Consider the following 24865-nt stretch of genomic DNA (forward strand, 5'->3'; position numbering starts at 1 on the left):
TTGTTAGCAGTGGTAGAGGAGATTTTAGGTATCTGGATACACCTAGAGCCCTTGACACAGTCTGTATCTTATCTAGAATATTATGAGTACTGCATTTGATAGAATTTAGAAGACTTAAAGAAGTAAAGAAAAGGAATGAATTGTGGGTTAAAAAATCAATATATTGTTGGAGAGGTCATACTGTGTATAGTAGAAATTGAGTTGGATGATCTTCAAGGTCTTTTTCAATTCCAAACACCTCTGTTGATGGTAATTTCTAAACAGTTAGTCTACAGCAGACCCTTCATTAGTACTCAGCATTTTCTCATGAGAGTCTTTTCTATAAAATTAATTAAAACTTTGAAAAAAAACTTGAAAAATCTAATACCTATAGCTAATCATTTTAATGTGACAGTTTTCTATCCTTTCTTCCTTTTTCTAAAAACGCAGTCAATCAAGAAATGCCTAGAGAGAAATCTGGTTTGATTGCATCATTTCAAAGCTATGAAGACTTCCAGCGTGCAGCACTGCAAGTAAGAGTGGATTTGTTCTTTGATTACTTCATATGTAGAATATGTGCAGTAGAAGATAAAGAATAGTGTTTTTCAAAGTGTGGCTAGGAGACCGTGCATATCAGAATTACCTAGGGAGCTTGGTAGAAATAGATTCCTGAGACCCACCTTAAACTGAATCAGGCTCCTAATCCTGGTAGGGCCTGGAGCCTTCATTTCTACTAGGCTTCCCAGATGTTTCTTATGCTAATTGAGTTTTGAAAACTACTGATCTTGACTGACAACAAATATGAACAAATCTGTACATACGTTGGTAGCAAGTTAAGTAATTATCTGGTCGAGTCATTCAACATAGGCTGTTAGACTCTAAAGAATAAACCTTCACGTCTTATTTTTTCCCTTAAGGACATGAGATGTTTATGATTTCTCTCTCCAAGGGAGCTGGTTAGTTTCACTAAGTTCAAAGGCCACAAACTAAAGCCTGAATGACCATGGTCTTTTGAGCCAGAGAGATAAAGATATGAATTGTGCCTTTGTCATTTACTTGCTATGTGTCTTTGAGAGAGTTACCTTTCTCTGAGCCTTGATTTCTTTCTCTGTAAAGTGGGTAAAAAAATCTTTATTTCACTAACTCATTGGAAGAATAAATAAAGTGAACAGGTATAAAATATCTAGTGCACTTTCTCACTCTCTTCTCCATGTCACTTAATTTCTCTTATTTTCCATTCCTATGTCTCTTTGTGTTGCAGTCTGAGCATGTCTTGAGTTCTATCTTCCAGTTCAGAAATTGTCTTTCCAGCTAAATTCTGACAAGCTATTTACTTAACCTGTACCTTGAGTTTTTATTTTTGATGTTATCATTTCTAGATTTTGTTTGATTATATTTACATATGCCTTGTTAGTTTGAGTCTTGTTCCTTCATCATATTTTCAATACCCTTTGTTATTTATTTAAGCATATTAAGCACACTTATTTTATATTTTATCTTGGATAATTCCAGTATCTGCTTTTTAAAAGTCTGATTCTGCATTTTAGTACTTACACTGCCTCTCGCTCACAGTTTCATTTTTTTCTGTTTATTACTATTTGATTCTAAGGTCATGTTTTTGGAACTTGATCTGCATGAGTTCTTTCAGCCTTGGTTTTAAAGTCATTCTGTAGAGCTGATTTCAATTTCTTTTGACTAGATATCTGCAGTCAGGGTCACTTGAAACAAAATAATAGGCTTGAGGTGTTCAGGGCTACACAGGTAGTTTGTCGATTCCAGCTCCAAATCTGTGTGAGTGTGGGCTTCTTTTTAGCGATTACCAGATGAGACTAGTTTTTCTTTTCCTCCTTTAGCCAGAGTGGAGCCTGAGGCAGTCATGCACATTCCCGGTCTCCCTTTGCTGGATAAGATCTTTCTTTTTTGCCTGCTGGGAGTGTTACCCTTTGGGAGGCCTGGCTTTATGCAGGAGTCTCTGATTTCACCTCCCACCTTGTGCAGACCCTGGCTTTGCTTTCTATCCCACAAGCTGTCTGCTGTCAGTATGGTGCAGTATTCCCAAGGCAAATGCAGGCTCCGGCATCCTCTTACCTCTTCATTCCCATGTTCTAGTCATTTCTGACATCAAATTGCTTCCCTTACTTTGCCATAAGCTCAGGCCTGTTTTGAAATAGAAGTTTTTATATATTTTAGTCATCATGTTAGGTGTTTTCTACCAGGAGGCATTTGTCTGGCAATTTGTCCATTATATAGCAGGAAAGGGATGGCAATATCACTTTTTCTTATATTTATAAGTAGATGACTAAACTAAGCATAAATGAAAATGCCCTCCAAAATATTCTTAATGTTTTGAAATTAACTTTGAATGAAATGTGAAACAACCTAGATATGGAAATGAATCTCCCTAGCTTGTGTTGGAGAGTTTGTTAATTGGGTGTACATTGAAATTTGTTTGTCTAAGTGGCACATCATTTGATAAACATCTCATGCTTAAGGTTAAGTAGATTCTGTGTAGGAGGCAGAATAATGGAATTTTAATTAAGTCTGTACCTGCTTTTTTGATATTTAAGGACCACAATACATTTTCAGTGTGCTATTATAATTATTTATACATTTAGAAATAAAGTTATCATTTTATTATTATTTCACTATTTAATTACATTATTGTTCTTTCTTCATTAGTCATTAGACGGCTTTATGATAATACTGAGCACAGATGGAGTGATAATTTTTGTGGCTGAAAACATCACATCTCTTCTTGGCTATTCACCTGTAAGTTCTTCCAGATTTTTGGGAAAGTATCATTCAGTTTGTTGTTTAAGGGTTCGTTATTTGTTTTCAGGAACATATAACACATCAAGACACTCTCGGTGTTGTCACAATGTGCACCTGTTCTCTTATCATCTTCATTGATTTCAGTTTTAAATCTATAAAAACAAACTCTGATGCGAGATAATGAAACACTGTGTGTGTGTGTGTGTGTGTGTGTGTGTGTGTGTGTGTGTGTGTGTGTGGTTTGTAAACTGCCCCTGAGGCAATCTCCAAATAAAAATGTGCTTTTTGAAATGGCAGTCTCCTCAGAATCAGTGGGTGGGTCCCCAAGGTGACTGCTTTTCAAGGCAGCTTTCACTGGATTTGACTTTGTCCATTTCTTTAGAGTCCATCACATACTGATTAAATAATAAATGTCATGATTTGTTTATGCTGACTCATGGCATCCATTTCCAGGTCTGATTTGCTTTTTGTTTCTTTATATTGAAGAACAAATTATGATATCGTCTAGGAAAGCATACAGAAATGATTGCATAGCTTAGCAGTTTGTTTAGCAGATTGTAAGTACTGCTGGAGTCACTTACACGTGAGTGAGTGGTAGTCAGGGTCTCTGGTGTCCAAAATGGTCACACATCCCGAGCCCTTTGGTGTTACTGTGCCTTTCTCACAAAAGCTTTCTCTATCTTTATGGCATCATTCACTTAGAATATATGATTTCCTAAAAGATTTTCTGGATCTTTAGGCTGCACACCTAACAACTTTATCACCTAAATATAAAAGTACTACATACCTTCATATTCCACTCATGCATGTGTGTGGAGGGGCTGTGTAGAATACATCTACCACTGCAATCACTACTGAAATCTCTGTCATACCTGGATTGTTGCCTTCTATATTCCTCACTGCACAAAGTTGTTTCAAGAACTTGTCAAGCCCTGACCTAGAGACCGATAGCACTCAAGTCTGGAAGACGTACATTAATAAAAGTTTTGTTAAATTATCCTTTAGTTAAGTTAGAAGAGGATTAGAAGCTTATTCCACTAGTCACGCTGTTCTGGCCGGCATGTTGCATGGCCCATTTAGGAACTCAGAGAGCTTTCCCACTCTTTTCTCTTTATTTACAGATACTGTGATCCATCTCTTTATTTCTCATTCTCTTCCTTTCTTTTAGAAAACAGTTTACATTTGTCAAATTCAACTTATATTTGTAGGGTACCAAAACAGCTGAATAAAATACAAATAATAGAGATATTCGTTGAATTGGACTTTAGAGTAGTCATATCATGGAAAGGGAATGGTCTTATTAAATTTATATTAAAGAAAGAGTGTATGAATATGCTATGTTACAGATTAAATTTTGTTATAGTGAAGACCAGAATGATAATGCCTTTAGGTCTCTACCCTTTATCTAACTATGGAGCAGGGTCACTGGAGTGATCCTTACGTCCACTGTTTTTAGTTGGTGGTCAATTATAAGTCATTCATTGTCACTGTTACTTTCCTTTAAAAATAAATTTTTTAAAAAATGTAGTTAATTAATGAGAAACCAATTGCCACTATTTCCATCTAAGGGAATGTACGCTAGCAGAAAACTGCTCACTTTAAATTTTAAGTGACAATGCTATCACATTCTTCTACTGAGAGAACTGGTGAGCCACAGCACTTTGTGCCTCTTATTATGGTATTATTTTATACTTTGCATCACATAACTGTTGGTGTATATCTCACCTGCCGTACCAAACTATGTGTTCATTGAAATTCAAATTCATATCAGATTCATCTTTTTGAACCTTCATAAATACTCAGTAAAAGAAATTAATGAATTACTGTAAGTAGAATGTCCAAATGCAGAAACTGGCCCAGTAGCAAATTGGCTGCTCCTGGTGCAAATTGGACTCAAAGCAGCTATGGTGTGGTGAAAGGAACATCATGGACATGAAGTTGGATGAAGCTGGGTGTGAATCTCATCTCTGAGCTTGTGACCTCTCAACAATTGGACAAGTCTTAATTTCCTTGTGAATGAAATAGGGGATAATTGTTCCTCTCACAAGGTATTAAGTGAGCTAGTTTGTGTGAACGTACCTAGCACATGTCTGGCATGGAACAGTTGTTAATCGTGTGTTAGATGGATGAATGAGTGGTCTCTGCTGATCAGAGATAACTTAGTTTGGTACCTAAAGTTTATTTTATAACTAAACCAATAAAAGCATTTTTATTGAAGAAATTGTTTAATGAAAAATATCTATATTTCTTTTGGAAAGTCAATTTCTTACTGTGTGACTTTCGTTGTTAAAATTTATTGCCTGTTAATTTCATAATGTTCTGTTTGCTAAATTAAGGTAATATTTCCTCCCTGAATCAAGCCAAGCTTTTTTTAAAAAAAATTGAGACAGGATCCATCTGCTAATTTGAACATTGGCCAACTCATAGGGTGGCTTCTACAAATGAACCATAAAAATATATTTTTTGAATTTTGACTGTAGATTATTAATATTAATCAGTTAAAAATCATTAGAATTTGTGGTTCATCACCCAAGGCCATTATTCGGCTACAAAGAATACTTTGTTTATTGCTTTGTTCCTGTCACATTAAAAACTCATAACTTAATGTCTGATATTCTATTTATCCATGTGTCACCATATTTTAGCTACATAATACAGCATTATTAATTCATTCAACTAATATTTATTGGGTGCTCACTTGTGCCAAGCTGTGTTCTAGGTGTTGAGGATGTAGTAGTGAACAAGACAGCCAAGGTCTCTGTTCTAATGCAATTTACATTTTACTGAGGGAGACAGGTAATAAACAGATAAACATATACTGTACATGTGACTATAATGTCAGGTAGTGATTAGTGCTATGAAAAAAAGGCAGAGAGAATGTGAGGGAATTGGTGCTATTTAAAATACTTTTGAGTAGAGACGTCGATGAATTAAGGGATAAAGTCATTGCAAACATCTGGGAAAGAGTACTGCATGTTGAATAAAGAGCAAATTCAGGGGCTCCAAGATGACTGTCTGCTTGGTGTATTTGGATATGAGCAAGGGGTTCAGTGTACCTGGAATGCAGTGAGCAAGAGGGAGAGTGGGCGGGGCTAAGGTCAATAGGCAGCAAGGAACCACAACATACAGCTGTAATGGCCATTGTAAGTACTTTGGCTTTTATTCTGAATGAGTTCAGTAGCCAGTGGAAAATGTTGAGCAGAGGAATAACTTCATCTGACATGTTTCATTTTTTATTTATTTATTTAAATTTCTCAATTATGGTTGACATTCAATATTATATTAGTTTCAGGTGTACAGTATAATGGTTAGACATTTATATTGTAACTTACAAAATAATCCCCCAATAAGTCTAGTACCCCCCTTGCACCATTCAGTTATTGCAGTATTATTGACTATATTCCCTATGTTGTACATTGTATCTCCATGACTGTTTTGTAACTACCAATTTGTACTTTTTAATCACTTCACCTTTTTCACCCAGCCCCTCAACCCTCCTCCCATCGGGCAACCATCAGTTTGTTCTCTATATCTATGACTTTGTTTCTGTTCTGATTGTTTGTTTTTTAGATTCCACATGTAAGGAAAATCATATAGTATTTGTCTTTCTCTGTCTGACTTATTTCACTTAACATAATACTCTCTAGCTCCAGCTGTGTTGTTACAAATGGTAACATTTCATTCCTTTTTGTGGCCGAGTAATATTCCATTGCATATAAGAATATGTACCACATCTTCTTTATCCAGTCATCTTATCAATGGACACTTAGGTTGCGTCCATATCTTTGATGTTGTATATGAAATGTCCTTCTTTGTCTGTTGTTATAGCCTTTGTTTTAAAGTCTATTTGGTCTGATATAACTATTGCTATCCCAGCTTTTTTTTTTCTTTTTTCATTTGCATGCAATATCTTTTTCCATCCCTTTACTTTCCGTTTGTGTATGTCTTTCCATCTAAAGTAGGTCTCTTGTAAGCAGCATACGTAAGGGTCTTATTTTCTTATCCATTCAGCCACCCTATGTCTTTTGATTGGAGCATTTAACCCATTTACATTTAAATTAATTATTGATAGGTATATAGTTATTGCCATTTTATTAGTCATATTTTTATCTTTTTTTTCTTCTTGAAGAAGTCCCTTTAACATTTCCAGTAATACTGGTTTGGTGGTGATGAACTCCGTTAGCTTTTTCTTGTCTGGAAAACTCTTTATTTCTCCTTCGATTCTAAATGATAGCCTTGTTGGGTAGGTAATCTTGTTGCAGGTTCTTGCTTTTTATCACTTTGAGTATTTCGTACCAATCCCTTCTGGCCTGCGAAGTTTCTGTTGAGAAATCAGCTGACAGTCTTATGGGGGTTCCCTTCTAGTTAACTGTTTTTCTCTTGCTGCTTTTAAGATTCTCTTTTTGTCTTGAAACTTAGGCATTTTAATTATGATGTGACTTGGTGTGGGCGCTTTGAGTTCATCTTGCTTGGAACCCTCTGTGCTTCTTGGACTTGTATATCTGTTTCCTTCATCAGGTTAGGGAAGTTTTCTGTCATTATTGCTTCAGATAGATTTTTAATCCTTTGCTCTCTCTCTTCTCCTTCTGGTACCCCTATGATGTGAATGTTGTTACATTTGAAGTTGTCCTACAGGCCCCTTAAACTATCTGCATTTTTATGATTCTTTTTGCTGTTTTGATTGGGTATTTTCTGCTACCTTGTCTTCCAAATCATTGATTCAGTTTTCTGCTTCATTTAATATACTGTTGAGTCCCTCTAATATACTTTGTACTTTTAAATCTCTTCACCTTTTTGTAGTGTTTTGTAGTTATTGTAATCTTCATTTCTGACTGGTTATTGTTTATAGTTTCTATCTCTTTGTGTAAGATCTTACTAATTTCATCTACTCTTCCCCTAAGTTCATTGAACATCCTTATAACCAGTGTTTTTAACTCTGTATCTGGTAGATGGCTTGCCTTCATTTTGTTTAGTTCTTTTTCTGGAGCTGCGTTCTGATATTCCATTTGGGACATGTTTATTTGTCTCATTTTGGCCGCCACACTCTGTTTCTATGTATTGGGTAAATCTGCTCTGTCTTCCAGTCTTGGCAGTGTCCTTATATAATAGGTGTCCTGTGGGGCCCAGTGGTGTAGACTCCCTGGTCACCTGAGGCCATGCTCCAGGGGTGTCCCTTGTGTGGGTTGTGTGTGCTCTCCTGTTGTAGTTGAGCCTTGATTGTTGTTGATATGTCAATGGGTGGTATTGACCCTCAAGCTAAATGACTGTAAGGACTGGCCATGACTATAACAGATGAACTATAGTTCAGGAGCTGACCCCACAGAGTAAGATTCCCTGTAGCGAGGTTCTGGTGCCTTCTGAGACCACCCTTTGGGTGTATCATTTGTGGAGCTAATTAGGTGGAGCTCTGGTGTGGTCTGATGCTGGCCACCAGTTGTGTTGGTTCTGGGGCCTCTTGGCAGCGACTCTGGTGCAGGCCTAGGTCACCCCTGCCTGTGCTTGGCCCAGGGCCACTTGGTAGGAGCCACAAAATGATCTGAAATTGGTAGCTGCTGCCTTGCTGGACTCGAAGGTGCCTGGGAGAAACTATGCTGTGAACCTAGGATGAGTACCACCAGTGCCAGGGGCCTAGCAAGAGGTACAGGGCATGCCGAGGCCAGCTGCTGCTTGTTTAGGGTTTGTGAGCCTTTGAGAGATTTTATGAAAGGCTGCAGAATGGGGCAAGGCCATGGGCTTAAGAGGAACGGAGCATTGGAGGTTTGAAGAAAAATGAAATAGCAAGAAATAGTTACATTGAAGAGTAGAAGAGTGAATTGTCTAGGTAAATATAGAATGATTTCTAGGCAGAGCTGAATGCCCATTTTAAATAATGCACAGCATGGTTGTGGGTATTTCTCCATACACATTCAGTGGCTTGGGTGAAGATAGAGGGTAGATGAAGAGTTGGAATTAACAGAGTTGGGGTTTTTCCAGGCAACTATGTCAGAAAGAAAAAAAACACATGGGAGTGATTATAATGATTGACTTTGGAACCTGAGCTGGGTAAGGAGGGTAAGACAATTTGAAGGAGATGATGCCCAGTGAAAATGCGATAGGAATGGACTGGAGGTCTCACTGGGTCACACAAATATTGGAGAGGTGCAGTACTTGAGTGCACTAGATAGGTAGGAGGTGATAGTTATAGAATGGGGTAATATGAATTGGGACTTTAAGAGGTACAACAGGTATCATCAAAAGATGACTGAAACAGGCAGATAATAAGCTTATTGGATGGAGGTAAGGAGATAGAAAAAGTGAACAGTAATAGCACATATAACAAAATTTATTCTCTCTCTCTTTCCTTCTCAAGGATGAGATCGTGGGTAAAAAATTACTAACCCTCCTGCCTGAAGAAGAGAAAAGAGAAATCTACAGAAAGATTACTCTCGTACTTCCTGTGTCAAGCTTAGGTATAGATTTTTTTTTTCAAATAGTAAGTTCTTAGATTTTAAGAGACAGTAAAAATCACTCAGAGGAGTAGTAAAAATAAAGACATTAGAACCAATATAGCTGCTGATTATATATTAATTTGACTTAGTACAATTTCACAAATTACATTTCTAGTGTTAAAAATCTCCATTAAATCTTTTTCTTTATTATGAGCACTGATTGCTTCAGCTTTTGTATAATTGCATTAGTGTTATATAAATAATGTTTTAGCTGGTAACCCACTCTACAGATAAACATAGCTATGCAAATACTAATGTTCATGGAAAGAAAATAATATTTTTGGAAAATCTAGTCTAACTAAGACAATAATTATGAAATAATCCCAAAGAATATGGTAAGGTACAAATGTAAACTTGTTTTGTATCTGTTTTCTTTTAGTGGGGAAGCAAAATGAGTTTTGCTGTCATTTAAGAAGAGGTTGTCTTAAACATGGTGACAGCCCTACTTATGAATATGCAAAATTTATCATGAGTATAAAAGATTTTAATGATGGTAAGCAATTCCGTTTTTAATTTGATCTAGATAAAGTTGATGAGTTATGCAGCCCTTCGCTGCTAATATAAATGTCCTTCCATTTTCGGTACTCTCAAACTCTCTGATATTCTTATGACCACAGGGTTTGGTTATAGACATTAATTAGACTTTAAAAACATTAACAAAATCTATGTAATTTTACTAACAATTGTCACCCCAATAAATTTAATAAAATAAAATTTAAAAAAAACATTAACAGTGAAATTTTTAATGTGGGGTCATATGATAACATGGTGGACTGAGCTGTTAAGGATGGTTCTTCTATAAAAACAAGGAAATGATTGTTAAGACATAGCAAAGGAGGGGCTGCTGATTAGCTCAGTTGCTTAGAGAACGGTGCTCTTAACAACAAGGTTGCTGGTTCTATCCCCACATAGGCCACCGTGAGCAGCGCCCTCCACAACTAGATTGAGACAACTACTTGACTTGGAGCTGATGGGTCCTGGAAAAAAACACTTAACAAAAAACATAACAAAGGAAGTTTAATGCCCAGCTAAGCTTAAAAGAAAGGGAAGTTCATGGGTGCCAGAAATTAAAGGACAAAGTAGAGAACCACACTGATAAGAGGAAACTGTTTTTTTGGTGGCCTGGGTGGGTTTTAAATCATACATAGGTTCCATTGGCTGGAGTCAGGAGTTCTAACACTCATTCAAGGCCAACACATAAAACCTAGAGACTTAAAATGATCAGTTAAATTCATTCCACTGGCCTAGTGGAAGAATAAGGTTGCCATCTCTCTTGAAATTTGAATGGAAAAAAATGTGTCATTTACAGGAAATCAAAACCTGAATCTGTGTCCTGTGAATATGGGTCCAACTTTACAGTTTTTAAGGTTTCAGGAACTGCAAGATGAGAAATTAACATAAACACTGATTTGAGTCCATTGAAACATGTAGGGCTTCACTCAGAGGTAAATAGCCCAACAAATATGTGAAAAGATACTCAGACTCACTAGTAAGCAAAGAATGAAAAATTTTAAAACCAATGAGAAAGCATTGTACACCCATCAGAATGGCAACAATTAGAAGTGTGAATAATACCAAATATTGATGAGGATCTGAGAAATGAAAAAACTAACATTGTTGAGAGAAATGTTAACTCATAAGCCAGTGAATTTAAGTTAGGTTGATTATCCTGTGGCTCAGCAATCCCATCATTGGGTGTAAATATCCCAGAGACAAATATGCAGAGAGATCTGTGTCTAAGGGGACATGTACTCTACATGCCATAGTGTTGTTTGTGGTAGGAGGGGCTTGGAACTAGGCTTGGAGTGCATCATTAGGGAAATGGACAAGTAAAATTTGGGAAATACACAACATGGAAAGCTTTGTAATAGTTAAAAGCAATTAACTCTAGATATACATACTATAACAGTTAAATCTTGAAACCATATTGTTAATTGCAAAAAGTAAGGCACAGAATGAGATCTATAGGACAATGCCACTTTTGTAAATTGTAAACACATATACATAAAATCAGATTACATAGTTTACAGGAATGTAAAAGATGTCAGATGACAGTATCTGTGGGTGGGGAAGGAACAGAGAGGAAGAAAATAAAAAGAGCAGAGACTTTCTCTGTATTCATAATATGCAATGAACTAAAAAGTGTAATTAACTCTTTTATTTCTAAAAACATAAACAAATGAATGAATGAATGAATAAGTAAATAAACAATAAAAAGTAGCTCATACAATAATTGCCGATATGTTTGTCATGTGTCTTGGAAACTAAAAGTCAGGTACTTTAAAAAAAAAATCTTACCTGACTCCGTACACACACACATTTGATACACATGTGGAATGTATAAGAGAGGGGACTGAATTTCCTTTGGAGACTAAAACATCATCGACAGGGTTAGGACACAGGACTGAAAATCACCCTGAACTCACAACAGTTATTTTTCAGTAATGACTTTATATTTCAGTGGACACCAGAATGGGGAGGGTGGCTGGAACAGAAGACAGGAAAAATCTGTGGCTCAGAAGTTTGAAAGTTGTGTAACTTTTCTATCTTCTTGTGTAACTGGCCTGCTTTTCTATTAGATTGTTACATGTTTGTCTCTCTCTCCCTTAGGGTCTTTGGCGCTTTTGAAAAGTTTCTTCCCCAGACAATCCTACAACATGTCATTCCCCACATACCTTCCTTTGGAGGATCGCTTTTACATGGTGGGGACCGTTTGTATCCTCAGATCTCAGGTCCTACGGGTGAGTTTATTGTGTGTGTGCCTCCCAGCCATTGTGGCAATGTGGGCTTCCTTTGAAGGGCCACGTCCTCTTTGGTCCTTCAGCCACTGGACAGCATTGCTAAAGCACCCGATGTGTGTGGAGGGTTGTGCTGGGATGTGTGAGTGAGGGAAGATCAGCTCTTGTATTTCAGAAGGTGAGCACCTGAGTGGAGACCTGAACACACCTGAAAGAGATGGACAGTCATTTACAAGTGGTTTTGATATAATATAAAAGAGATATACAGGGGCTGGTTGCTGGGCTATAGTAAGAGAAGGGACCATTTTTGCAGGTGGATAAAGGAGGGCTCCTGTCACATGGTGAGTTTTGAGGCAGCCCCCCCGCCACACTGATCACTTAGTATTCTCCTAATATAAAACTCACAGATTCTGTCTCTAAAAAGAAAAATCAGTCTTTAGAATTCATCTCATAGATTCAGGTTCAATGAATTTATTCACTAAGTAACGTATTTAGTAACCACCTACTGTGTTCCAGGCACTGTGCTAGGAGCTAGAGAAACATTAGGCGCACTAGACAATAGACAAGTGTCATGGAGACGATCAAACAGAATCTATGCTAATGACTGGTGAGGGTAGGAAGTTCACAGTGGTCAGGGAAGGTCTCTCTGATAACCTGTCTTTTGAATAGAACACCCCCCAACTTCAATGATGATAAGGTGCCAACCCAGTGAAGAAAGGAAAGCAATCCAGGTACAGGGTTCAGCAGCTGTGAAAGTCCTGAAGTAGAAACTAGTTGGAGAGTTCCAGGGAACAAAGGCTGTTCTGTGACTACAGTAAGGTGAAAGAGGGAAGGAGTAGTAGAAAATAGGGTATAAGATGTAGGCAAGGGCCAGATTATATAGACATTTGAGAACCAAGGTAATGAGTTTGGGTTTTACTCCAAGTGCATGATTTGATTTAAAAAAAATTTCTTTTTTGAATTTCAATGAGAGTTGATGTTCAATATTATATTAGTTTCAGGTGTACAGTCTAGACATTTGTACAACTTATGAAGTGATCCCCCGATAAGTCTAGTACCCATCTAGCACCATATACAGTTATTGCAATATTATTGACTGTATTCCAAAAGCTGTACTTTACATCCCCATGACTATTTTGTAACTGCCAATTTGTATTTCTTCATCCCTTCACCTTTTCCAGCCAGCCCCCCTCCCATCTGACAACCATCAGTTTGTTCTCTGTACTATGAGTTTGTTTCTGGTTTGTTTGTTCATGTATTTTGTTTCTTAGATTCCACATGTAAGTGAAATCATACGGTATTTGTCGTTCTCTGTCAGGCTTGTTTCACTTAGCACAAAACCTTCTAGGTCCATCCATGTCTCAAATGGTAAGATTTCATTCTTTCTTATGGTCGAATAATATTCCATTGTATATATGTACCACCTCTTTTTTATCCATTTGTCTTTTGATTGGAGCATGTAATCAATTTTCATTTAAAGTACTTAAATTGATAAATATATGGTTATTGTCATGCTATTAATTGTTTTCTGATTGTTTTTGTAGCTCTACTGTGTTCCTTTCTTATTCTCTTGCTCTCTTCTCTTGTATGTTGATGATTTCCTCTAGTGGTGTATCTGGATTCCTTTCTCTTTATTTCTTGTATATTTCTTGTAGATTTTTGGTGTGTGGTTACTATGTGCTTGGTATATACCAAGCTGTGTTTATAGCAGTCTATTTTAAGTTCATGGTCGCTTAAGTTCAAACACATTCTAAAATCACTACCATTTTTATTCACACACTCCAAGTTTATGTTTTGTCATTGTGTTTTAACTTCTTTTGTATGTGTGCTTGTGTGTATCGTATCCCTTACTTTGCTGTTGTAATTACACGTGATCATCCTACTTTTGCCTTTTGACCTTTATGCTAGCTTTAGTGTGGGTTGATCCATTGCTTTTATTATGTTTGCCTTTGCCAGTGAGAATTTTTTTCTTTGCAGTATTTTCTTACTCATATTTTTGATATTTTTCTTCATCTTTTTAAATAAGTCCCTTCAACATTTCTGGTATTAGTGGTTGGTGGCGATGAACTTCTTCAGCTTTTTCTTGTCTCAGAAGTTCTTTATTGCTCTTTCGATTCTAAATGATAGCCTTGCTGGTTGTAGGTGCTTGCTTTTCATCACTTTGAACATTTCCTGCCACTCCCTTCTGGCCTGCAAAGTTTCTGTTGAGACATCAGCTGACAATATGATGAGGATTCCCTTGTAGTTAACTAACTGCTTTTCTCTTGCTGCTTTTAAGATTCTCTCTTTGTCTTTAACCTTTGGCATTTTAATTATGATGTGTCTTGGTGTCGGCTTCCCTGGGTTCATCTTGTGTGGGACTCTGTGCTTCCTGGGCTTGTGTGTCTATTTCCTTTGCCAGGTTAGGGAAGTTTTTAGTCACTATGTCTTCTGGTAGGTTTTCAATTCCTTGCTCTCTCTTCCTTCTGGTACCCCTATAATGTGAATGTTGTTAAACTTGAGGTTGCCCAGAGGCCCCTTAAACAATCCTCAATTCTTGTTTTAATAATTTTTTTTCTCTTCTGATTGGGTGTTTTCTGCTACCTTGTCTTCCAAATTGCTGATTCTAATCTGCTTCATCTAATCTGTTGAGTCCATCTGATACAGAGGGTGCCAAAACAATGTATATGCATTTTAAGAAAGGAAAAAAGCTGTATTAAAATTGTAATACTCGGTATATACAGACAACAAAAGATGAATACAAGTCATGTATATACACATTTTTTTTTTTTTTTGGCTCCCTTGGTATATTCTTCATTTCTGACTAGTTCTTTTTCATGTTTTCTGTCTCCTTTTTTTTTTTTATGTTTTCTATCTCTTTGTTGAAGTTCTCACTGAGATCATCTATTCTCCTAAGTTCAGTGAACATCCTTAGAATGAGTATTTTGAACTCTTCATCTGCTGGATATTGCTTGCCTCCATTCTGCTTCGTTCTTTTTCTGGAATTTTGTCCTGTTCTTTTATTTGGGACATGTTTCTTTGTCTCCTCATTTGGCTGCCTCCCCATGTTTGTTTCTATGTATTAGGTCTGCTACATTTTCCAGTCTGCAGAGTGGCCTTATGTAGTAGGTGTCCTGTGGGGCCGAGTGGTGTAGTCTGCCTGATCCCCTGAGTTGGGTGCTCCAGGAGCATCCTTTGTATAGGTTGTGTGTGTTCTCTCTTGTTGTAGTTAAGCCTTGATTGCTGTTGACATTCAGTGAGTGGTATTGACCCTCACTGTGACTGGCTTTGAGGACTGTCCATGACTACGGTTGGCAAGCTGTTGTGTTGGCTGACCCCGTGGAGTAGAATTTCTTTACTGGGGCTCTGGTGCCTGCAGAGTCCACTCTTTGGATGTATCATTTGTGCACACCAATGGGGTGGTTCTCTGGTGTGGTCTGAGGCTGGCCACCAGGTATGTTCGTTCTTGGGCTTCTTGGGAGGTGCTCTGGTGCAGGCCCAGGTAAGCCACTGCCTGTTACATGGTCCAGGGCCACCTCAAAGGAGATACAAAGTGACCTGTCATTGATATCTGCCTGTGCCGGGTTTGCAGGAGCCTGAGAAAGGCTATACTGTGAACTGAGGCTGGCTGCCACTAGTGCCAGGCTTGGGACTTCTTAGCAAGGGGTTCAGGGCACAGTGAGGCCAGCCACTGCTTGTGTGGGTTTTGTGGACCTTTGAGAGATTGTAGAAAAGTCTACAGAGTGGGCACAGGTTGACCCCTTGTGTGGATTAAACTCTGAAAGAGGTTTGGGCCGGGGCCATGAATTGGGTAGAATGGGGTCTCAGAGAATAACCAAGGTGGGAGGAGAGCAGTGTTAGCCAGGTTAATGGAGACTCAGATTTGACACCTGCTGGTGCTTACAGGCTATGGGGGTGTGGAAAGAGCTCAACAAAAGAATAATGGTGCCTGCCAGCTGGGAGGGGGGAGGGCTCGCCAAAGGAACAATGCTACTTGCTGGCATTTTAGTCCCTGAGAGAGCTGTCCTTCCAGCCCTCTCCCTGAGGCCAGACAATTTAGTTCCTGCTCATATGTCCCTGGCACTTCTCAAGCTGCTGTCTCTTCTCTGAAGCTTAGGGCGAGTGTTTTTGAGTGAGTGAGTCTGTGTTCAGGCCCTTTAAGAGGACATGTGGGTCTATAGCAGCCTTCCACTTCACCAGGACTGAGTCCCTGGGGAATCCTTTTCCCGGCACTGGTGCTCTGGGCTGGGTGTGGGGCTGGGAATCCTCACTCCTCAGTGGGCACCTCTGCAGTTGAGCTATCCCTTCCGATTCTTAACCACCACACCTGGATGTGGGACCAGCCCATTTCTCCACCCCTCCTAGTCTCTGCAAGGTTTATTCTTTATATCCTTAGTTAGAGGAGTTCTGTTCAGCTAGTCTTCAGGTGGTTCTCAAGGGTAGTTGTATAATTTAGTTGTAATTTTGATGTGGTTGTGGGAGGAAGCAAGCACAGTGTTTACCTACCCCACCATCTTGACCAGAAGTCTTTGACATGATCTGATTCTATTTTTAAAGGTGAGGCTGACTGCTTGGTGGGAAATGGAGTATAGTGAAACAAGAATGGAAGCCAGAGGAGTCATGTGAGAGATGCTAAGGCTTGGACTTGGATTATAGTAACAGAAGTACACAGATTTGGATTATATTTTAGAGATAAAACCCAAATTCCTTGCTGAATGGGTGGGAGAAGAGAGAGGTACTCAAGGATATCTGTTATTTTTTATACCTGAGCAGCTCAGTAAATGGAAGTACCACTAATGACTTGAGCAAGACTGGGACAGTGTGAGTTGGGCAGTGTGTGTGTGTGTGTGTGTGTGTGTGTGTGTGTGTGTGTAAGGGGAGGACTAAATCAAGAGCTCTGTTTGGGTCATGTTAACATTGTGATGACATTGTAACATACAACCCATCCAACCACCTTATAAGAGGCCTCTGCCAGACCACCTACCTGGGTTCAAATCACTTCCCTAGCAGCCGACTTCAAATCTTTTTCCCTACCAGCTCTGTTCAAATCCATTCCCTACTAGCTGTAGGACCTTCTTTAAGTCACTTACATCATTTAGCCTCAGTTTCTTTTTCTATAAATGGTGATGATAGTACCTCATTTTAAGGTTGTTGTGAAGAGAAATGAAGCCAGCCCTTCATATATGGTAAGCACTCAGTAAATGTGAGCTATTATAGTCATCATCATCATCATTATTATTATCATTATCTTAATTATTGTTATCATTAGGATCCAGAGAGGGCAAAAGACCTGCTTTAGTTTTCCTCTCTGCTTTAAAATGCAAGCTTCAACTGCCCACAATTCAGAAATGGTGAGGGACCGGTTTGTATTCAATTTTAGAGCAGTGATAGATTTTTTTGAAATTCTTTTGAAATTTTTTTTCGTATTTGTCCAAATTTAAGATGGTGAGAAAAGTAGTAGAGGGAAAAGCAAATAAAGGAAGTTGCTTGGTCTGATTGCCCCATTCATTATCCCTCTCTGGCAGCTCTCTGGGATCTGAGCTCTCACATCTGAAGGCACACATCCCATCTTGGGGGTCACCCCCCACATCTAATTCCTTCTCTATGAAAGAGCACCCTCACCCTAGTCCTCCTCATGGCACAAGGATCTCTATTTGTGATCTATTCCAGTTTATCTAGGATCTTTGTCCCAGATTAATGTTCATTTCAGAAAACAGATCTTGTGAGTACAGAGGGCTTTTTTGGATGAATATTTTTTTCATACCGTTAGTAGCACAGTGGAAAGAGCAGTGAACTCAGAGTTCAACTTGGAAATGGATCTACTTTGACCCTGAACTACTAGCTGTGTGTCATGGGCCAAATCATTATTTCTCTGTAACCCTCCGTTTCCCATATGTAAAATCCAGTGCCTTTCTGACATTGCTATGCAGATTAATTGTGACATTGGATATGTGGTTGCTTCTGAGTTTATTACATGCTATACAAATGTGTCAGGTATTTTTACTTTGTAAGTACATTTTAAGTACTTAAAATGTTGGTTTTTCTGCAGGAACTTTCCGGTATAAAGGAAACCAATGAAGAAAATATTGTGGTGATACAAGATTCAGATGAAGAATGTCCATCTATGGACAATAGGTAAGAGGCTAGGGTTGACGTAAGTAATGAAGACCTTGAACACACTTTTATTAAGTAAAACTAAAACAAGAGAAATAACATCTTCAAATATTTTCCATCAAAATGAAAACAAACAAGCCATGGAATCCAGAAGAGCAATCTACTAGTCTGGATTCGCTTTCCCAGCTACTATAATTCATATTTGTCTGACTGAATATAAATACAAGTTTTTGGCTTTTTATTTAAAAAAGAAAAGCAGTAAATAAAGCTTAATGACTTTCAAATTAAGACAGTACATTTAAAAACAGTACTTGATTACTTCTTTTTTTTTGAAACACTTTTAAATGGTAGAAGAAAAAATATGCATTGTGGTAACTGCTATTATACAGATGCCCCTCTTTTGTGAATCTAATCTGTTCTTTAACATTTGTTTGTTCACAAATTTTCACGGAACAGCAGCCAGTATTCCATTATTTTAAGTGGGAAAAATAAAAATGCGTTCCTAACCCACAGGAAAAGGCCAATTTGTCAAATATCACTAAAACCCATTTATACACCCGTTTAACAAGCCACTAAGGATTTCAGTAAAATAGAAATTACTTGTAATCCTATCTACTTATTTAATACTCGATGAACTGATTAGTAGGGGTCTGTTTGTATGTAGTAAGCCTTAATACTATCCACTGCTCAGTGTATAGCACTGAGAATGAGTTACATTTTCTTTTCACATCACAGTGTACAGGTACATTTAAATAAGTAATAAAATAATACATTAAAGATGTGAATTACATGCCAGTAATACTGAGCAACATAAAATAAACGAGATAGTTTCTCAAGAGGTTTCTTATGATTGAAGACGTGTTTGTGTGAGGTCTGGTGGTGAGAAGAGGGAGCTGGAGGCTGTGGTCACTGTTACTATTTGGTGGCAGGAAGAGGTAAGGAAGAAAGAGCTAGTGAAGAAATGAGTTAAACAGGAAATGTCTGAGATACATCCATGTATCTAAGGAACAGAGGAGAATCTTCCCTTCCTGGCAGGAGAGTTCAGAGGTATTTGGCTGTGAACCATGGTCTGAAGCTACACACAGGGTAATGGGATGAAAAGCAGAGCTCATAGTGGCAGTCTGTTTGCATTCCCTTTGCTTGGTGTTCTACAACGCTCACTAACAGAAGACTGCATTTATGGCTTCAGTGTGACAGGTCTGCTCATGCCATGATCACACTCACTCGCACCAGCAAGGTTTTTTTTTTTTTTTTTTTTTTTACAAGAATCTCAAATTTCTTGTAAATATTCAGCATTGTATTTGTGGTTCATAGGAGTTGGGGACACGTGCATGGCCTGGCTTAAGACTAACAGCCATTCAACTCTCTAAATGTGCTTCATCACTCCCAACTTTTCTTGTAGAGCATGTGCTTATTTAGGCCTCTTTAGGCTTTAGGCTTGCTCATTTCCATCATTCATTTCTCTGCTTTATTAGAAGACCTTTTCCTGATTATGTGGGGAAGAAAATATCAAGCATACCATGTTTAAATGATGTAAACTCTATTAGGAGAATATCTGAGATATAATAGCAGCAAACCACATCCTATTGGCTAGTAGCCCATGACTTAAACAGTCTCTCTCTCTCTCTCTCTCTCTCTCTCTCTCTCTCTCTCTCTCTCTCTCTGACTTAAACATATTCTTGAATGCAACCTAAACAGATTTATTTAGTAGGTTTGGGTAGTGAATTTTGTGTATATTAGCAGATAATTATAGCAGATGTTCAGATCATGAGAGTTCTGAGAGTGAGGAGATCTGTGTTTTATTTTTAAGTAGCGCTTAATTAGATGAAAAATATTTTGATGCAGAAATGAGCCAACTACTACATTTATGCCACTGATTTTCACAGAATATAAAAAAGTGTTTTCTTGAGGCTTAAATTCGTATTCTTTCATATATTGTAAGAAGTTACCACTCCAGTGTAGATGAATGCAGTATAGTTTTACACATTCTATACTTTCATAAAATATTACTAAAGTTCTTTCAAAAATTAGGCAATGGCTTGTTTATCATATAGGCAGTAAGATGGAAAAATGGCACTTAGGAAAGAACTGATGAATTTGATGGAGACGATTCTGTTCATTCCAGCCCCCGTCCTCCATATCTCTCCCCTCTCTTCTAACACCACAGCCACTGCTCTGGCTCCAACCACTTCAGCTCTCACATGATGGATTGTTGGTGGATATGGTTCATCCACTAGCCTGAGGTCTATAAGGGAGGACCTGTCAGTCTCATCTCTGTCCAGCACAGAACCTGACTTTGAATAGGTAGAAACAAACATTTGACTGATTGATCCTATTAAAATGGTAATCCATTCCATGCCATGAGACCTCTCAAACATAATGCAGCATTGTTGAAAATAAGTATAAACATGTATTTCCTTATTTTTTCATAGATTTCTTCCTTGTCCTCAGGATATTTTTCAAGTAAAAAGAAGGAAAAGAGATTGTGGCATGTCAGGGTGGTAGTTTGCAGGCACCATGAGCACTCATTGATAACCTGGCTTCCATTTTATAGTTCAAGGGATAGTTAGAAAATTAATCAGGCACAAGGGTCATAGGGACCTAGAGCTCCTAAAATGCTCGTGGAACTTTTCTTGGTAATTCTACATATTCTTTGAAAGCTAAGAAGCATCCTGCTAAGAGGCTTGAAAGTTTTGTGTATGCTCATGAAAGAAACACAAAGAGGGGAATTTGAAATGTTTAGAAGAAAGGGTCTGTTTCCACGTAGGATGTTTCAGATTTGAAGCTAAAGAGCCTTTCATTTCAGGAAAGGGACTCAATGACTGGGTTATTTTCCATCAAAGTTACTGATGCACTGGGGTAGAAGGTCTTGCTTGCTTGGACCATTGAAGATAGAAAGAAGTAAGGGATATTTGAGAGTCGGCAAGGGGAGGCAAAGCCCACTCCTATCTTACTACTGCTAGAGTCAGAAGGAAGCACCTAGCTACCCTTTTAGTTTGGCTAGTTGTATGTAGAGGCCCACATTCCTGTAGTAGTACCATCTTAATATAGATCCATCTGCGTTTTATCCTTCATGATGTGATTTCATGCTTGTTAACCTAGTTACTCCCCACAAATCTATAAAGTAGATTTACAGATGAGAAAGTGCAGTTGCAGAGGATGTATGATTTGCCCAAACTCACACAGTGGTTAAGCAGTAGAGCTGGAATTGAGACCCACATTCTCCTGGGCTTGTTCCTGTCAGGACAGCAGTTTCAGGAGCTATGGATGGCATGGAATTTTCTTCCAAGAAGAAAATTCAAGAAGTCTTTGGGAAGTATTTGCTTGGGGACGTTACTGAAACAAATTTTTTTCTTTAATTTCACCTTAAATTTAGCAGGAGAGACGAATTAGTAGGGGAGGAGCCTATACCTATTTGCTCTAATAGTTTTTATGACGATAGTATCTTTTCAACGGTAAAGAAGAGAACACTGGAAAATCAAATGACAAGTATTTCCAAGGGTTCTAGTAGCTCTTACCTTTACTTGCAGTCTTTGAAAACTCTCCTGCAATGCTGGAATTGGTCCTGGGGAGACTCTACCTGTAAGCAACTGCGCCAAAAGGAACAGGCCTGCTGCCTACTTCCCCTTTCAATGCATTTCAGTGAAGAGTGACCTTGTGCAAAGGTGTAAGGAGAATTTTGCAAAGATGTGCAATGGTCCTAATTAGTGAGGTTTTGTTGTATGGAGGCTTTGTCCTATACTGCAATGACTTAATTCCTTATGTCCACCCCATCTTGAGCAGGCGAAGGACCCTTATACATCATTGGATCACATGCCACGTGGTTGGGTTTCTCTACCGCTAGGTATCTAACTTTCCCAGCCTCATCACCAACCCCCCCACCCCCACCCACATCCCAGTGAAACTTATTCCTACAGCAGATATTTAGCACCTACTCTGTGGGAGGTTCTGTTCTAGGCTCTGAGGAGACAGCAATGAACAAAACTCTTTATCTTCCTGGAGTTTATCTTCTAATGGAGGAGAAAGATAATAAATCAATAGACCAGAGTAGGTTAGATGGTGAAGAGGGCCAAGGGCAAACATTGAGCAATGGAGAGGGCAAGGGGGTGTTGTGGGGCAGGTTACATTTTATTAGGTTTTGCCATATACAGTTGACATTTTTATAGGTTAGAAGATGGTGCAATATGGGCAATTCCCATTGGTTTATGGTAATAGATAGAGTGGCCAGCTGAGGCCTCAAAAAGAAGGTGACTTTTTAGTTAAGGAAGTGGAGGAGTGGAGGAGCAAGCCATGTGGATTTGGGAGGAAGGATTCCAGACAAAAGGAAGAGCAGATGCAAAGTCCCTGAGGTAGGAACACATTAGGTGTGCTTGAGAAGCCAGTATGGTTGGAGCAGAGTCAGCAGGGAACACCTAGTAGGAAAGGAGGGCAGAAAGGAACCGAGGAGCAGAACACACAGAACTTGGAGAGGACTACAACCAAGAAGATGTGAGCAGCTGTGGGACCATGTCAGCCTGCCCCTGCCCCTGTGGAATAGGCAGGACATAGCCATGCTAGAAGCACTCACCATTATTTCTTCCTGCTTCCCACTGCCACATGAAGCCCCAGGCAAGGCTCTCTGCTCTCCTTCTGCAGATAACTGGGCTGATTTTCACTCCACATTGCCTCCTGTCACTTTTGCAGATACTGTGGAGGTCTTGTGGTATAGTTATGGCAAAACAACAAAAAACAAAAAATCCACAAAGCAAAAAACCCACATAAGATTGGGATATTTTAAACTATAATACAATATTTGGGTTTTATTTCTCAGCTTGGCCATTGACAGGTTGTGTGATCTTGGAGAATCCTCATTAAGTCTCATGTTTTTTTATCTCTAGTGAGAATAATTACTGCAGAATGTGTATGACAATCAAATAAGGGAATGAAATCTATCTGCTTTGATAAATAAATGAGATCTATGTGCTTTGTAAAATACTGTACAAAGTCAAGTTATTATCCATTAGGAAATACTTCCAAATATAGAGCAATTACAATTTAGCACTACACTAAATCCTTACTGAGTTATAAAGACATACTGAGTACAAAGGGCTACGTGTGAATGTGGCTTATGCACATGATCTGAAGTCTGTGTCTGGTGATGTCTGGTGAGTTCTTCAGTACTCTTATTCTTTTTTTCTTTTTCTTTAAGGAGGGCACAGCTCACAGTGGCCCATGTGGGGATCCGACCGGCAACCTTGGTGTTATTAGCACCACGCTCTAACCGACTGAGCTAACCGGCCACCCCCTTTTATTATTTCTTAGTATTTCTCTTTTTTTGTTTAAAACCAGCACATTTTAAACCTCCATCCTTGTGAGATGGTTCTATATCCATTAATACCCAGATTGTTCCAGGAAACGTCTGTGTCTCCTTGCTGAGCAGAGGAGGTGTGGTCAAATCTGAATAAAAAGGAATTCCCATCTTGGAAGCCAAATCTAGTGGATGATTCAGTGCTCTCACACCCATCTGAGAGAGACTTACATGCTAACACCTGGCACTAACAGATAAGGAAAGGAACTGGGACTTTTCAGCAGCCTGGCATCAAAGAAAACAAGCCCATGAGCCAATTCCCATGCAGCTGTGCTTGTTAGATTTGGATCCAGCCTCTTGGTTTCCATTATCTGGTCCTGTTGGTATGTACAGGGCCTGGTCCTTGAAAAGGACAGACGTAGGAAAACGAAGACAGAAGAAGGGATAGCACTCTCAGCGCTTTGGGTTTTATATTTCATTGTGTTTATATGACCTCTAGCCAACCCATATTCCATCTTCAGTTACATTACAAATTATTTTGATCATCTAAAAGCATAAAATCATTAGACTGTCTTATTAGATTTACAATTGATAAGAGCAATTTCATTGTTCATATTTTTTGAAAAATTCTAAGTAAGAGTTTGTACTCAAAACTCATTGAAGCAACCCTGAAATCACTGAGGGTTTAGACGCTAATGAAAAGAAGTCTAATAAATATCAAAGTTTGGAAACATCTGGGACGAATTAGCTGAAGATTAGTCTATTTATGAAAAGTAGTTTTGGATAAATATGCTGGCAGCTGCTTGTTCTACTCAGACAATTAACAGTGAAATATTTTTTTTCCTCATGGTTTTCATTTGTCATCCTGTAATGAAAATGCCGGGCTTTGTATTAGGCATCCAAAGAAGTAGGACAGGATCCAGCGCTCTTTTGACTTAATGCTTTTGCTTTACCCATTTTTATCCCAGGATATTCTTTTGCTACAGCTCCATTATTTTTTTTTAACTGTTTAACTTTTTATTTGAATATTGGCAGGAACTAAAACATGTAGCCTTCATTTCTCAAACTCACAACTGTTTACAGTTCCCCCCATTTGCTTTATCATTATTCTCTCCTCCATCCCACTTCTTTTCTCCTCTCCTCTCCCCTCCTTCTCTCCTCCGCTTTTCCTTATTCATTATTTATTTATTGATCAGATCACACTGTGAGGTTACTTTGCATAGAACCAGTTTTTCATCTACAGTCCATTCATTGGCCATTCAGTCAAATAATCTACTGGCAAGTTGGCTTTTGGTAAGTTTGATGTTAATAAATTGAATTGGTGAATTGGCCTGCTTCCATCCTAAAAAGCAGAATCTTTCCAAAAATGAAGCTAAGAAGGAGTCAGTAAAGGGACAAGTTTCCATTCTCTCTGTCAGTAATGGAGAGCATAGTAATATGTACGAACTATTTGATAGAGTTGGCAATAGGTCATACTCATTTGCAGTTCATTCTGTGTAGGCTGTTCA

General features: G+C 38.5%; 1 protein-coding gene across 1 annotated transcript in view; it reads left to right on the top strand.

Moving 5' to 3' along the window:
- Nucleotides 1-24865, top strand: part of PASD1 (PAS domain containing repressor 1) — an 85245-nt gene that overhangs the window by 31178 nt on the left and 29202 nt on the right. Inside the window, exons 4-9 of the mRNA XM_074323419.1 lie at nucleotides 430-512; nucleotides 2659-2748; nucleotides 9101-9200; nucleotides 9619-9732; nucleotides 11850-11980; nucleotides 18006-18091. Of these exons, the coding sequence (XP_074179520.1) occupies nucleotides 430-512; nucleotides 2659-2748; nucleotides 9101-9200; nucleotides 9619-9732; nucleotides 11850-11980; nucleotides 18006-18091 (604 nt within the window). The remainder of the gene's footprint in view (nucleotides 1-429; nucleotides 513-2658; nucleotides 2749-9100; nucleotides 9201-9618; nucleotides 9733-11849; nucleotides 11981-18005; nucleotides 18092-24865) is intronic.

The sequence above is a fragment of the Rhinolophus sinicus genome, chromosome X, assembly GCF_036562045.2.
Source record: "Rhinolophus sinicus isolate RSC01 chromosome X, ASM3656204v1, whole genome shotgun sequence".
Taxonomy (NCBI): domain Eukaryota; kingdom Metazoa; phylum Chordata; class Mammalia; order Chiroptera; family Rhinolophidae; genus Rhinolophus; species Rhinolophus sinicus.